Here is a 15,133-nt window from a genome sequence, read left to right as displayed (position 1 = left end):
TGGTTTTTGTCCCAATCAAACTCTCAATTACTTAATTGAACCTTAACAATCTGCTTAGATTTTACTTTAAAAAGTGTTTTTAATTTTTCTTAATACATTGTGCTCAGATGAGTTTGAATTCTTGTTTGGCTTTGATCTATGCTGTGATTTTCAAGAAGCAAAATTATTGATTGATGCTAAAACATACATTTGTATTCACTGCTAAAAAGATCTTTTGTATAGATGGGCAGATTAAAGTATAAAAAATAAAATTATTTTTAGTTCTCTGAGCACCAAGGCATTTCAATCATATATGCATATCTATTCCTTAGAGCAGTTATAAGAGCATTTGTTTGTGTGGTGTGTCATTGAATAAATAATGAAATGTACTTAAAACTCATTAAATACATTTTATTAATGGCTATACAGTTGTACAAAATATGCAATATTCAGACCTTTAATCTATAAAAGAAAAACACCATTATGCACAGTTCTATTGATAGTCACATCTGATTAATGAAGACTAATCTGACTTACACATCCACCTGATGTTACCTATTGACACGCATCCGTAATAGGAGCTACAGTGCAGGAGTCGTGCGTGTGTCTGGGGGAAGCTGGGAACAAGAGGTTCAGTTGAACAGGGAATGTGTTTGTACACAAAACCTATAAAGTAGAAGCTTCTGAATGTTGGGATTCTGATGCCTAACAGCTGCTGGGGAATTTCAGAATACAAATTTGTGCTGTGAAACTAGGATTATGGGTGCAGGACATTGAAGCTGCTGCTGTGCTATTTTTCCTATCTCCCCAATGGGAATGCTTCCTCTCATCGCTTGGTTACTGTGTAGTTGGCTGTTTCCCCACTGAACACAGGGCTAGTGTGTCCAAGAATGTGGTCAGTATTTCAATAACTAAGTATCCACCTTTGATTTGATTTATTTATTGCTTGCTTCAGTCATACTTTCTGCAAACTCGGATTACTAACATATATGAATCAGAACAGAACCTTCCAATATAATTCCCACTCGCCCAACTTCCTGCAATCACAATATTACATTTAATCTCATTTCATGTTTCATCTTCTTATTCCCCATGTGTGTGTGTTTAAACTTCCTCTTGTCTCACCACTGTTCTGCGGTTTTGTTTTGAATTTTTAATTGTGTGCCAGCTATCCAAAAAAAAAGTTTCCTCACCTCCTAAATATTTATACCGGCTGTATGATACCAGCGCACTCTACCCCACCCCTGTGCAAAGTTCCCATGATCTGGGAATGTGATAGACCCCCTCTTTTACAACTCTGCAAAGTCTCCCTATTGGTTCAGTGTTAAAATCCCCTATCATTAATGCTAACAGACAATCTTGCTTAGAAAAGGTATCATTTGTATTGGTAAAACAATGTAAAGTGCATACTAGGTTAAGTAGAAGCAGTGTAATGAGCAATTGCACATCCTGTTGGGCTTGTAGTTCTCTAATGAAAGTCAATGTGCTTAGTTACATGTAACCACAGAGGGTTCTGGATTCACCCACAGATATATCTAATTAGCACGGACTGACATTTAACCAAGATGTCATGGCGGTTTAAGCAGGCAACTTTCACAGACTATGAACAGAACGTAGCCATGAGCCACCATTCTCAAAAGCCAAGAGACCTCTTACATGAGGCTGAGACCATTAACTTGCACAACGCTGATAAATGCAACTACGTATTTGTTTTGAAAGCCAAATACATTTTTGCATCGCATAATATCTAGCTTAAGTGCTTTATTGTCCTTCCCGTTGTCAAATAGGTGTATTGAAGGTTGTTTCTCTTAAATTAACATTTATTTTACAGGTTACGTGTGAATTTCACAACAACACAAGTTTGTGGGCTGTTATTTACAGTTTGCTGCCTGACACACTACACACGGGCATGGATTTGTCAGTACTGAAGACACCTCCTTGTGAAAACATTGATCGAAAGTAGTTTTTCAAGTCAAAAACTTAATCCCATTCCTGTGTAATGCATACTGATGATACAAAACTTGCAAGAAGATGCAATTTGGGTGCAGAGAGAAGCAGTTTGTGTATACCATTGACAGCATACCAGTCAATAAATAAATATAAGCAGAATAAATCTGCATTTAAGTTGTAATAGATGCATCCTAATAAACATCAGGTTCCGAGCTCCTGACTTTTCACTTAAAGGGTTTTTCACATCACAATTAAAGTGCTGAAATGAAATAATATTCTGTTTTTAAATTAAAATGCATTTAACCATTACCTCAGTTTGAGTACATGTGCTCAACAGTGATTTTTGCTGCAAAGTTGCCATTTCTTCTGTAAATAATCAGTCATGCCTAGATGTTAGAGTATATCAAAAGAATTCTGCAGTTAATCATTTGGATTTATAACTATTCAGAACATAGTCCCACTTTCAGGTGAAGCTATTGGTCATGGAGTGTGTGAGAGAAGGTAGAATGTTTGGGACTATCTTACACGTTTTCATCTCAAATCAAATCTGCTTGAAAATTTAGACAATAAATCAAATTATAGCAAAATTTCCACCACCAATTTCCACCGCAGGCCCACTGACTTATTAGTCAAATTCTCGATTCTGGAACAAATGATAGTCACTTTAAACGTAAATGTCTATGGCTTTGTGTTGAAAGTGAATCCAGGGGAGCATCTGAGCTGAGGTACAATTTCCAAGGTAATTTTTCTTGAGGACACATCATAAGTGCTCTTCTTTGTCAGTTTCATGGCCTTACATCGTTACTGTCAATTGTCTTTAAAACCAATCCATCCAGCCACCTTGTTGCGTTACGACTTGAAGAGGCATGACAGCAGTCGTGTTTCACAGCCCCATTCATTCCTACAGGAAGTTGGCTCGGGTAGTTTGTGATTATTCGAAGTGTAATGATCCAGAATAAAAACGACTTGGCCTTTTCTTGTCAGTGTTTCAGTTGGTCATCTAGAAAGCAGGTGCAGGTGCCTTCAAAGATATGGTGAGCTTGGCATCCTCCAGTTTGGCACTGACCTCAACCAACATTGTTAACTTGAGAGCATCTTCTCCTTAGTCCAGAGTGGGCCCGAGGTCCCATCACCTTCCCCGCATAGAACATGGAGATCTTTTTGTCATAGAAAAGCAACTGGCTATCAGGTAGCAGCGAGGATGGCAAGATGTGGCTGCAGCTTGGAGGTGCAGGTGGGCTGAATGTACTGCAGGTCTGTGGTTCTGTCCGCTGTGGGGAGGATGTGTTTTGGTGCAGATGGGTGGACAGTTATTACTGGAAGTCTGAAAACCTCTTCCATCAAGAATGCTTGCTGGATGTCAATTATGTCACCTGAAGCAGGAGCAAAACAGGGAGAGGGAAAAAAATGTTTTCTTAGGCTTATTATATACTATCTGTTATACTATGAACAGCACTGAACTTTATCACAGACTGCTTTTGTCTCCTGGACTGCAACCACATGAATGACTGATGTCTCTCTTAGTCTCTCAGTTGTCCTAAGGGCTGTACCGGTCTCTGGCGGCTGTCTCGGACGGCGGCCTTGCCCTCACTGTGGGCGGTGTACCTTGTGGATCTGAGGTGGCAGCTCGTCCTCAGAGCCCTCCTCTGGCACAGTGTCATGCTGCCGTCCTGCCTGGGCCTCCTCTGCCCAGCCACCCATAGGGAGGCGGGGAGCCCTGGGGGCAGGCCGGGGGGGCCCACTCAGAGCATCTGGGGAGACGCACAATGAAACACCTGTCAATCTAGGGGCCATACATAAATATCCTCACAGACTAAGAAGTGGGAACAAACCTGGAATAGCTTTACTGTGTTTTCAGTATGATATGCAAGGCTCTCTGGATAAAGTCATAATTACTGCGTGGGCAAATCTCTCCCCTTGTTTTCTCTCTCCTCAAGACCTTTTCTGTCTGCCACCCATTTGCTTGTACCTGTGGTGCCCCCATAACGGCGGTGCCCAGTGGGCTGCAGTGGCGCTCCCTCCTGGCGCTGTGTGCCGGTGCTGGGGAAGGTGTTGGAGCGGGGCAGGGTGCGTGGGGCCTCGCAGTCCTCGGGGATGCTCTCGCTGCTCTCATCGCTCTCCTGCCGGTGCCACGTGTGCCGTGACAGGTCGTTTCGGGACTGCTGCTGGTGGAGCTGCGCACAGACACACACACAAACCACTAAGACAGGTTCAACCTGCAGGTGTTTGCTTGCCAAACCAGCCAGCAAATAGATAGTACCTGGTTGTACAAGAGGAAAGGTGTTAAGCTGTGAAAACTGACATGAATTTACAGTATGGAAGACTGTAATAAGAGTCAAGTTTTAATATGTTCCCTTCACAAAAGTTTTTTTTTTTTTTCTTTTGCCAATTGAGTTTCATGGGAAATTACACTGGTTGAGCAATTTGAATGCCCTTTTTTAATTAACATTTGTTTTAACCCCCATAAAGCGTATATTTTCACATAAATGATTATATATATAACGACATGGTTGTGCTACAAACTACTGTAAGATAGCAAAAATATTGGACACTTCAAAAATGTAGGTTGCTGCCTTAGACCATGGGCCACTTGTGAAGGGAAATTTTTTTTTCTAGTGAATGGCAAAAAATACAGCAGTTAGGGCCCGTACCTCGTGGATGTAAAGTGCGTGGATGCTCATCTCTGTGGAGGCGTACTCAGACAGCACCAGGCTGGTCATCTGACCCTCCCACGCACTGCTGCCAGAGCTGGCAGTGCGGGCGTCTGTCCTACATGGTCACAGAGATCATCAGTGTTAACACATCTTGCAGAATTAATCACACATACAGATGCAAAAATGGATGAGGAACTGCGCTCTCACCCTGAGCCCGCCATGGCCCTGGCCCCGGTGGGAGGAGCGGTGTCACTGCGGGGCAGGCGTGTGGAGGTGTAGCTGCCGCGGAGGTGCTGGCTGGTGCTGAGGGGGGATAGCGAGCGCAGGGCCGAGGCCACGTCGCTGCTGCCCATGCTGGAGGCATGATTGGGCACAGGGCCGTCCCGTCCCAAATGGAGCGATGCCAAGGACGGGGGCCCCACCAGGAGGTTAGCAATCAGACTGTGGGGCTGAAACACAGACACAGTCAGGGCCGGCGTTTCAAGGCATTTCTTCAGGGAGCAGTCAAGACATGTGTGCAACTAATGACTAGCAGCTTTGATACTGAATGGCAGTGTGGAAGAATGGAAGCCAGTCAGGCAAAGGGGTCTGAGTTAAGGGGACTGACAGACAGGAGCAGGTGGGGTACCTCAGACTCCGACTGAATGGACTGGATAGAGGTGAAGAGGTGGTTGTCTGGCAGGGGCACCTGCTGCCCAGTGGCAACCTCTCGCTGCACCCGCTCTTTCAGCTGGCTGATGAAGTGCGTGCTCTCACGGGGCGGTTGCCAGTGCGGGTTGGTGATGGCGAAGTGCATCAGAGAGAGCTCCGTCTTCCCGTCCTCGGCCTGCTGGTAGATCGAGGCCTCCGTCTTCCCGGCTGACATCCACTGCCAAAGAGAACGCCGGGATGAATTGCACACGGGAAACACTCGCAGTGAAAGAGCTCAATCAACAGCCAAATTTTGTACTAGATGGTCCACTCTTAGCTAAGCCTGAATTTGAACATGGAGGCCATGATTTGAAACTATTTCTAACATATGAACACCGCTATACCACTCCACAATTTCCTAACAACAAACATTTCTTATCGATGACTTAATATTACATGCATTGTTTTATCAGGATCTCCAATGTTATCAGAATAGTTATCGGCCCTCTGCAGTGAAAACAAAATGTCTGCATTCCACAGAGCAAGTGTTAAAACAAGAAACAGGAGCCATATTTGAATATGATTGTGCTACTCAAGATGGTAACCAATTGAAATGTTGACAGTTCTTCTCCCGCTGACCCCTCAGTGAGACCGGGAATTCACAGTCTCTCCAGTCCTGCTCAGACGCTGCTCTTACCGCTGGATGGCCGTGCTGTCGGACATCCATCTGTGCAAAGGAGCAGGTGTCCCCCACGCCCACGACCTCCACGGTGAAGTTGCGGAAGAAGTCGATGATTTCCAGGGATTTGCGGCGCAGACAGAAGATCAGGATGAAGGGAGTTATCACTGGGCTCAACAGCTCCTCCAGGATGAACACCTGCCAGGACAGATCAGGGTTATTATTCTTAACCCTCCAGGAAAGGAAAGAGTTCAGTTCCTCACAGTCCCTGATGAAGTTGCCAGGCCATAATTTTTAAATATCCACATTGTATCAGTCACAATTTTGCAGTATCTGTAACATCTCCATTCCCTGTTTTCATGATGAATCAGCTGGATATAATGCCCCAGCTAAACGTTTACCTCATATGATGCAGTTCTTAATGTATCTCTAAAGAAAAAAAAGCCCCCATAGCTCCTTGCAGACCCCGGATCTCCTCACTCACGGCTTTATACTGGAAGAGCTGTGAAAACTCGTCACGAGTCTCATAGCGGTGCGCGTTGCCCTGCCAATGGTCTGGCATATAGTGGATGTGGGCCAAGATCACCTTCAGAAGCTGCTCTGGGCAGAACACCATGTGCTTGTCTGGGATAAAGGACCTGCAGCAGAGAAGCAGAATGAATAAAACAATATCTCACCGCGTGAAATAAAATCTACTCAGCATTTTCCATCCTTTTTCAGGGTTTATGCTGTTAAAGTAAGATTACTGAAGAGACTGTCAACGGCATGAAATATAATTCCTTACTAGAGGTTCTCCTGAAGTAAAAAGAGATGCCATAAACATGGCACAAAGGAAGATCATTATGTTCCTTAAGCCTTTAATAATGATCTACAAGAAAGCACCTTGTAGTCTCTCATGGTATTTTATAAGCTTGTTCTCTGCCTGTGTGTCTATCACTCTTACCTGCAGATGGTAACACAAACCCCCAGCAGGGTGATGCTGGTGAGGACGTGCTCCACAGCCAGCACATCCTCGTCATAGATGGTGAGAGCAATGAGCACGGCCAGGATGGATCCGGCAAAGAAGGCCACATTCTTGGCCACCACAGTGAGCAGCGGCGACATGAAGCAGTTCATGTACTTGGACGAGGCCTTGTAGCCCTTGCTGAGGCGGGACATGAGTTCGTGGTCCAGCTCATTGAAGTGGCGCAGGTAGCAGCGGCCGAAGAGGGACCAGCAGCGGGCGCCCAGGCTACCGGGCTCCCTCTTGATCACCTCGGTGTAGCTGAAGAAGGCGTACAGGATCTGCCAGATCAGGATGACTGGGCACAGCAGCAGGTTGGCTACCCCAATCCACAGGATACGGTTGCTGAGCTTGTCCGCCAGCTCCAGGCGGTTACCCCCCCGCTTGTACTCGGGCTTCAGGCTCCACTCGTTCTCGAAGAGGGAGCCCGGGCCCCAGAAGAAGATCAGCTCGAAGTTGTACTTGAGCCCACGGGTGTAGAAGACCACGTCGCCCAGCAGGGGCATGCTGAAGCGGATGGGCAGCAGGGATTTGTTGACCATGGCCACCATGTAGTTCTTGAAGCGCAGGATGCGGTGGTAGATGTCCAGCTCAGTCAGTTCCTTCTTGTGGATACATATCTGGTGCTCCTTCTGGATCTCGATGATCCTTGCCTGCACTTCTTGCCATGTGAAGTAGGGCAGGTCGGCCTGTGAAGGACAAAGATCAAAGCTGTTTCATATCGTCCAGAGCTACGGTGGTGCATTTCACTCATGTGCCATTCTCTATAAAATGTAAATGATGTGCAATCTTAATTTTGGTTTCACTTTAGTAATCTTGCGCCCTAATAAATAACAGCAAGTCTGATTAGCTTTCAGGAAATACCCCCTCAAAAAACTAAACAACAACATGAACAATGAACAAATATACATGTTTTCCACACTTCAACCGATTCCTTTGGTACGGCACAAATGCATTTAATTTCCCACAGACATTGCAGTGAACCACTGATAGAATAGCAGACATTCTTTACCATGGGTATTTTCAGTGCATTGATATAGAAGGAACGGATTTCCCAAAAGCAGCAGATATTGTAGATGAACTTGACCAGGCGATGGAGCCAAAACACCCCTGCTATTACTATGATGAAGATGACAAACACATTGTTACGGATCCTGGAAAGAAGAAAAGAGGAACATCTGGATGAACTTTCCCCACATTTTTACAAGCTGTCAAAATCTCATATCACAAAATGATTTATTTTATAGATCATATTAATAGTTATAATGGTATATAATCTTATCTTAATGGTTAGGCCCAAAGCACAGTTATTTTCACAAAGGTTGAACAAACATCATATATCACATTTCTTTAAAATTTTTAATACCAATTTACCTCGCGCTGCAAATGTTGACAGGCAGGAATGCATCGGGAAGCGTCACTTTTGAAGTCTCCTGTGTGTGGTGAGTGTGGTTAACCATTTTGTTGGCAAACAAGATGTCATAATCAACACAGTTTGCCAGGAACACGGTGAAGGCAACAACAAACACCAGTTGCCTAGGAGAGAGAAAATATAAATATTTAATAATCGTAGCTGCAGTGAAGGGCACACATTTTCTTTTGAGATTATCTGGGAATGCACTTCTTACTGGAGAACTTGTTTCAGATGTAACATATCAGCTGCACAACTAGACTCGAACAGCCAATTATATCTCGATGCAAGCTTTAAACAAATTATTATTATTATTATTGATCATTATTATTTAATCAAATCTATGTCATCAAATACAAATAAATTCTGAATTTAAATTATTTCCAACAAACAGTTAAAGAGAAGGCTGGTACAGTCTTCAGATATCTTCAGATAAATCTATAATATACTCACACAAGCTCGAAGATTTCTCCCAGCAGCATGCATGTGAAGCCATTTTTCTGGTGCAGGTTATACACGTGGGATATCAGAGTTAAAGAACAGTTTTTGTACTTTGATAAGCAGTGCATAATAAACAATAGTAATTGAAAGTGTTTACCTATAAATAAATACATTATATATATATAAATTAAAAAAAATAGCTACTGTTTATTTTTGAACAAATAAACCCTACAATGTCTCGTCTTCATTTTTAAAGAGCAAGTTTCTTTGGTGTAACTGTACGAGATTAAGATTACCTATTTCTCAAGACGTCTATAAATTATACTGAAACTGACAGCCTTAAATAATTTGGCCTATGTGCCAACCTGGCCTTTAACTCCGACTTGCAGTTGACATTGATCCCCTGAAATCACAGATCCTATGTAATAAAATGGCCTAGCAATATTGTTCATGGTATGAAAACCAATTATTCAAATGAAGAGAAGCTGCACAGCAAGGGTTACATGAAGCCATTCAAAGGATATTCTCTGAAAAAACAGGTCCAGGTTTTCTATGTGATGCCACTGGGCTGTATGGGGACAAAAATAAAGAGAAAACTATTTAACAATGCCAGCAGTGTATTTCAAATGCAACATAACATAGAGAAGTCTTTAAATTCTGCCCTTTGTTTTTATCACCAGTAGATCACAATAACCAATGAACACTTTTAAGTTACAGTCATGGCACTTTATTTTCACAGCAACCCCTAAACAATGCACTTTAAGATGAAAAAGTGGAAAAACAAGGAGCAAGTTGTCAGCTCATAAAATGTTGTACAGATTGTGGGTTCTATGTGTGTATTCACACATGTTAATCTATGTATAATGTATCAGTGTGGCACACCTACTACCACTACAGCATAATTAGGCCTTGTGGGAGGGTGCCAGGCTGGTTTGAATCCTGACTGCATTAACTGGCCTACCAAAGATAAGAAACTAAATGGGATTACTGTAAAGCATGAATGCCAACAAGCTTAGATGTGAGAATTAGCACTGTGTCATAGTACTATCCACCGCATACACAACCAGGCCGATCCTTGTTCCCACAATTCCATAGTTGGCAGGACTCTTATGCCGATCAAACTAAAGACGAGCCCTGTCTAGTGTCCCACATCCAACTGATTAGTTAGCCAAACTGGAAAGAAGGTCAACTTTGAGGCAGTGTAAATGAGATGAGATGACTTACACTTGGTGCCCTCTGGGACATGGACCAGCATGTCCTCCTCTCCTGGCGGCGAGTCATTGTAGGATGCCTCCAGACGCTGGTACTCGGTGTCAAAGTGGGCCATTTTACTCTCTCATTCTGCAGCATGCATCACACAGAGCCATCACTCGCCTTTGTGAAAGAAAGAACAATACAGAATATATGTATAACTCCACTTCTCAATCTTCTCATTTAGACATCAGATGACCTAGATTGCTGTATGTGCTTTTGACTGTTCATTTCCTGAATTATTTTGAGAACTAATTATTTCAATACACAGCTTCTTCTGAGGAATTGACTTCTTATATATGACGCTCAAGAGAACAAGGGCTATTGTGTACAGATTTCAGATTCACTTGGTGGTCCATACAGTTCATCGATAATAAAACAAACTTAACATTGTAACCAACAACCATCCATATCATCAGTAATGCATTTCTGAAATCAGCGTTCTGTTGCTGTTTTGTCATCCTTCTAAAAAAACGAGTGAATAACAATCAAAGAAACTTATTTCCAAACGATGCTGCACATAGTTAGGACGATTATCTTTTTGACATTCAGTCAGTTTGGCCTAGTTAGAAAGTACCAGTATCAGATTATAATAACTGCTGTGCTTACATGTTATCAATACAGTGCTGCATTAATAAAAGAAAAGCCTTTTTGCATTTTTGTCAGTCCTATTCTAAAGGAAGACAAAAGCGTATTACAAGCATGCAACATGTTTTATGCAACTGAACTGAATGTTTTATTCAGTGCATACTATTCTGTGGTTCCTGAAGGGTTTAATGTAAATGTTAATCTAGTAATTCAATTGATTAATACTAAATTGTTTAGTTGCAAATTCACTTTTGGATAAAATATGCTTTTCATCCGGGTGTTTCCATTATTACCCCTTTGTAAAATGACTCTAACTTACAACAAACTCTCTAGCAAAGAAAAAATAATATAAGGCAAAGACTACGAATAACTAGTCTTTTCCCTGCAAAGTGATGATCACAATTTCTTAACGGGACAAATGTCACTGGTTCCAGTGTGACAGCTGAGGGAAGGGCAGGTGTACAGGACACGTGTAATAGTGCATCTATATACAAACCCGCACCTGTAATGTAAACACTGACACTGTTGGATTTCATCAGTTTCCATTAGAAAAAAAAATACTATCTGGAAGGCAATGGCAACGATTACAAATCATTCAGGGCGTTGCAAAGATTTTATCAAGATACATAACTCACCTGGGACACGTTTAAAACGGAAAGAATATTCAAGATAGGACACACGACCCAGCAGATACATGTTTACCCAAAAAAAAGAGTCAACCGTTTATGACTACAGTTTCCGTTTGCAATTATTTTGAATACCTGTTAGAAACATTCAGTCCCGATAAGGTAAACGTGTCGCGCACAGCTACAGCACGGATACGGGTTGCCCTGACTGCGTGCACCACCCACGCAGATATTACAATATAGGGGTTTTGTAGCGCAGATTCCTTTATTATGACCTTTCTTCTGAAAATGACGTTAATGTATAGCCTACATACTACCATGACACACACAAACATACGGGGGGAAACGTGCTTCGCGGTACATTTGTTGACATGCTAGCCGTATTTATTTGGGCCGGCACTATTTCATTATTGCTCAACTGCAGTCTACCTCTCCCATTTACATCGACTCGCCTGGATTATAAAAATGACAGCTGCCACATATCCTTGTCCTGTGTGTCCAGTGAAACCGATGGCACAGCGCTGTGTAAACACACACTGACTTATTCAGCCCCAGTAAGGTAACATGTAGCCCATACTACAGCACGGAATCGGGTTGGCCTGATGGATGTATTGGACGACTATTAGGTTTCTGAGTGTTAATAACAGTAATCGAGTTACCTATTTCCTATTCTTATTGTATTTCCCCTCAATGTCTCCAAAAGATACGTTTGTATGAATGTGTGCACGATCTCAGTGAATAGTGTTTCTGTATAAAACGTACACGGCATCGTATGTCTGCCACAATAAACGAATACACCCCTAGTTCCTGTTGTTGTAGTGCATTACATAACGTCCCACCTTTCATTGAACACTGCGATCCTGCCTTCCGACATTCCTCCACTTACCTTCATTTGACCTTTTCCAGCAATGCTGTTTCTGACACTATATCGCGATTTCTTTTTCTTTCTTTCTGACAAGTCACAATCACCCAGTTTTGGTTTCATTTCTCACACCACCCTGGGAATCTGTCAGTCATTGCTGTGACTGGCAGCCCCTACGGCCAACCAGCGACGGCTTCCTGGAGAGCGAGGGCAGAAACAACCAATCGCTGCCCACAGGGGGCGGGTCTCTGTTCTCATTTCTGTCTTAGGGCTGGTGTCCACATTGACTGCAGATGAGAAACACAACATGCCCCTCCACACTGCACTGCCAGACACACACTTTTGTGTGAAAATGACGATATATATATAGTAGAAAACATAATTCACTAAAAGTCAGTTAGTTTAAAAAACAAACACACAAACCCCATTGACATGTACAGTATACTGAATACATTCAGTTAAACTGAGTAAATCAGCATTGCAAGATGAATAAAAAGTTATTCGTGTTTATTAATGTTGATGCCAGTGTATAAACCAATAAAACTATTATATTAAGACATTTAAGGAAAGTACATCGTTGATCCACCTACTAACGCAATTTACTAAATATATGCAATGTTACGAGGCTAACGTTTAGTTAATATTAATGTAGTAAAGATCACAATGGTCGGTGTAAACAAGTGAGGTGTGTTAAAACAATAATCATTAGTATTACTGATGACCACATTGTTAAAATGACCATCACATTTCTTTTACAATGGTATATTTTATTGAGGACTCTTAATGAATTGGCTTTTAAATGCCCGTGTATCTCGTTTCCTTTTACCAGTCTACCTTAGATTCGCACATTAAAATTTTTAACAAATTTTACTTTGGCTATTAGTATTATATTATAAGCATTCAGATCCAGAGATATTCAATATTTGAATTGAACAGTTTTTCAAAGCCTTGAGGAATGAGATATCCACGCCTTTAGAGAAGGCACAGTAGTGGTTACAGAGGGCCAGGTAGCGCTGTGGGCTGTTTTTAAATGGACGTGTGCTTTTCTCATATCCAGTGTCCCAGGGCGCCAGAAGGGAGAAAGGACACCAGACTGATAAACAATCAGTTGGAAGAGTTTGCTAAAGTCTGGACAAACTTGGAGCATGAAAGGTCTTCTCAACTATTACAATGCAAATAGATATTTGTTTAGCTTTTGATAGATACTTTAATCTCGAGTGCTTCCACAAGGTCATCTTCAGAAAACAGGAATACAATAATGAAATGTCCTTTTATTACATTTAAAAGTAAAGGCAAGGAAAAAGTTAAATCTATTTGGAGTATCGGAATAATTTGGAGGAATAAAACAGGAAGGTTTGTTCTTGGTAGATAAGGTGAAGTTCTGTTTATGTTACATGTTGCGGACATATTTTGAGAGTAATGTTGAACAGTGAACCACAAAGACAGTGTAAAGAGTATTTTCAGCACAATCAGAAGTGCTCAGCACCTGGCAGAGAATCAAGAACAATGGAAAAATAATTTTACTGATTTGTATTGCTAATCTGTATTTAACAAAAAATGAGGTCAGTACATTAAAAATAAATAAATAAATGAATAAATAAATAAATAAAATTCTTCCATAAGCCCTGGTAGGGCTAATAGCTGGAGAGTGAAACCAGTTGTGAAATGTCACCCTGGCATGAGAAAAGTGCAAAAGCTTACAGCACCTAGTATTCCCAGGCAGTCTCCCATCCAAGTACTGACCAGGCCCGAGCCTGCTTAGTTTCCGAGATCTGACAAGATCAGGCGTATTCAGGCTAGTATGGTCGTAAGAAAGTTTTATATTCACTTACACTCTGCAACACCTGTTTCAGATTTTTCTACTGCCATTTGCACTCTCTCTCCCCCTCTTAGGATGCAAAGGCTTTAGATCAAGCTAGATGGTAGAATAAGCTCCAAATACTTAAGTTTTAGTATTTAATTATGAACTGCTTCACAATTGAATCTAGGCACAGTCCTGTCACAGTGGGTGAACCAGCCATCGCTGGAAACACTGCTCTGTGTTAGAGTTTCTACATTAAACTTCCATCTTATCATTCAAGTCACAGGCGTTGTACCATCATGGAGATCAAGAAGCCTGGAGGACGCCTGCTACTCCACCATGGATACACAAACTGGATACTAAAAAACTAAAACTAAAACTTTGAAAAACCGCACTGATTCTGTGTACCCGAGTACGTGTAACTGGGCACATTGTGCACATGAGCTCATAACAGTGACTTAAATGTTGGCATTTAGACTAGGTCTCAAGGTGGAGAGTTGCTGGTGTCCGTATGATCCTTTCAAACAGACACTGCCAGCAACAAAATGCCACCAAAAAGGCGGCATACGTTTGTGTGAATGGGGCTTAGGATATCTGGAAAATAAAACCTTGATACAAATGAGTCATATGTGTGCAGGTCAGTCTCGTTCCCCTGGCATGCCAGTGTATGAAGTGCACCTGTGTGCCAGAGATGATGCCAAAACTGAGTCAGGAGCTTTTGGCCGCCTACCTCTTCCTCCAACTTCCAGTTCTTCCTGAAGATCTGCTCCCGGAGCTGCATGTTTCTGGTGAGGAGTTCTCTGGCCGGTTTCCACCATCATACCTGGGGGGTCAAAACCTACCTTTTCAAAATCACAGACCTGCCCAGTATGAATCATGGGGGCTTAATTGATCCCAGTTGAGGCTGAGGCAACTACAACTGTGTATCCAATTAAACTGACGAGGATTAATAAAATGACCCAAAATAGCTGAACCCTTTATAAGTAAAGGAGATACAGCATTTATAAAGGGTTCATTGATGTAGTGAAAAGATTGTCTGTACTTTGGATCCACAAAGCACAACAGACTGAGGGAAGTCCAGCAGTGTCTGTAGTTTAATTCAGGCAAAATGCAACACGGTGTCGTAGTGACTTTCAGATGCCCCTTCCCTTTAGCTCATAGTAGGAATTCCTATGTCCGCACATACCTATTTAACTTGCATGCATTCTTTTATATTAACTTTATATTTAATATATGTTTTAATATGCGTCTTTATATC

General features: G+C 42.1%; 1 protein-coding gene and 1 pseudogene across 2 annotated transcripts; both read right to left on the bottom strand.

Moving 5' to 3' along the window:
* Positions 1-369: 369 nt before the first annotated feature.
* Positions 370-12,224, bottom strand: atg9a (ATG9 autophagy related 9 homolog A (S. cerevisiae)). 2 transcript variants are annotated; one of them, XM_066687782.1, is made up of 15 exons: positions 12,099-12,224; positions 9,972-10,121; positions 9,272-9,315; positions 8,760-8,824; positions 8,270-8,431; positions 7,908-8,049; positions 6,836-7,584; positions 6,377-6,530; positions 5,911-6,090; positions 5,212-5,451; positions 4,791-5,032; positions 4,581-4,698; positions 3,899-4,103; positions 3,480-3,680; positions 370-3,302 (listed from the first exon to the last, which is right to left on the bottom strand). In XM_066687782.1, the coding sequence occupies exons 2-14, from the start codon at positions 10,072-10,074 to the stop codon at positions 3,517-3,519; spliced, it is 2,568 nt and encodes an 855-aa protein (XP_066543879.1). In that variant the 5' UTR covers positions 10,075-10,121; positions 12,099-12,224; the 3' UTR covers positions 370-3,302; positions 3,480-3,516. The 2 variants fall into 2 exon arrangements, with proteins under 2 accessions (XP_066543879.1, XP_066543881.1); XM_066687784.1 differs by having other exon boundaries at positions 3,535-3,680.
* A 1,544-nt stretch (positions 12,225-13,768) lies between these two features.
* LOC136712020 (uncharacterized) lies at positions 13,769-13,887 on the bottom strand (annotated as a pseudogene).
* Positions 13,888-15,133: the final 1,246 nt, after the last annotated feature.

The sequence above is a fragment of the Amia ocellicauda genome, chromosome 16, assembly GCF_036373705.1.
Source record: "Amia ocellicauda isolate fAmiCal2 chromosome 16, fAmiCal2.hap1, whole genome shotgun sequence".
Classification (NCBI taxonomy): domain Eukaryota; kingdom Metazoa; phylum Chordata; class Actinopteri; order Amiiformes; family Amiidae; genus Amia; species Amia ocellicauda.
The sequence above is the reverse complement of the archived record's forward strand: the minus strand, read 5'-3'. Positions and strand labels throughout refer to the sequence as shown.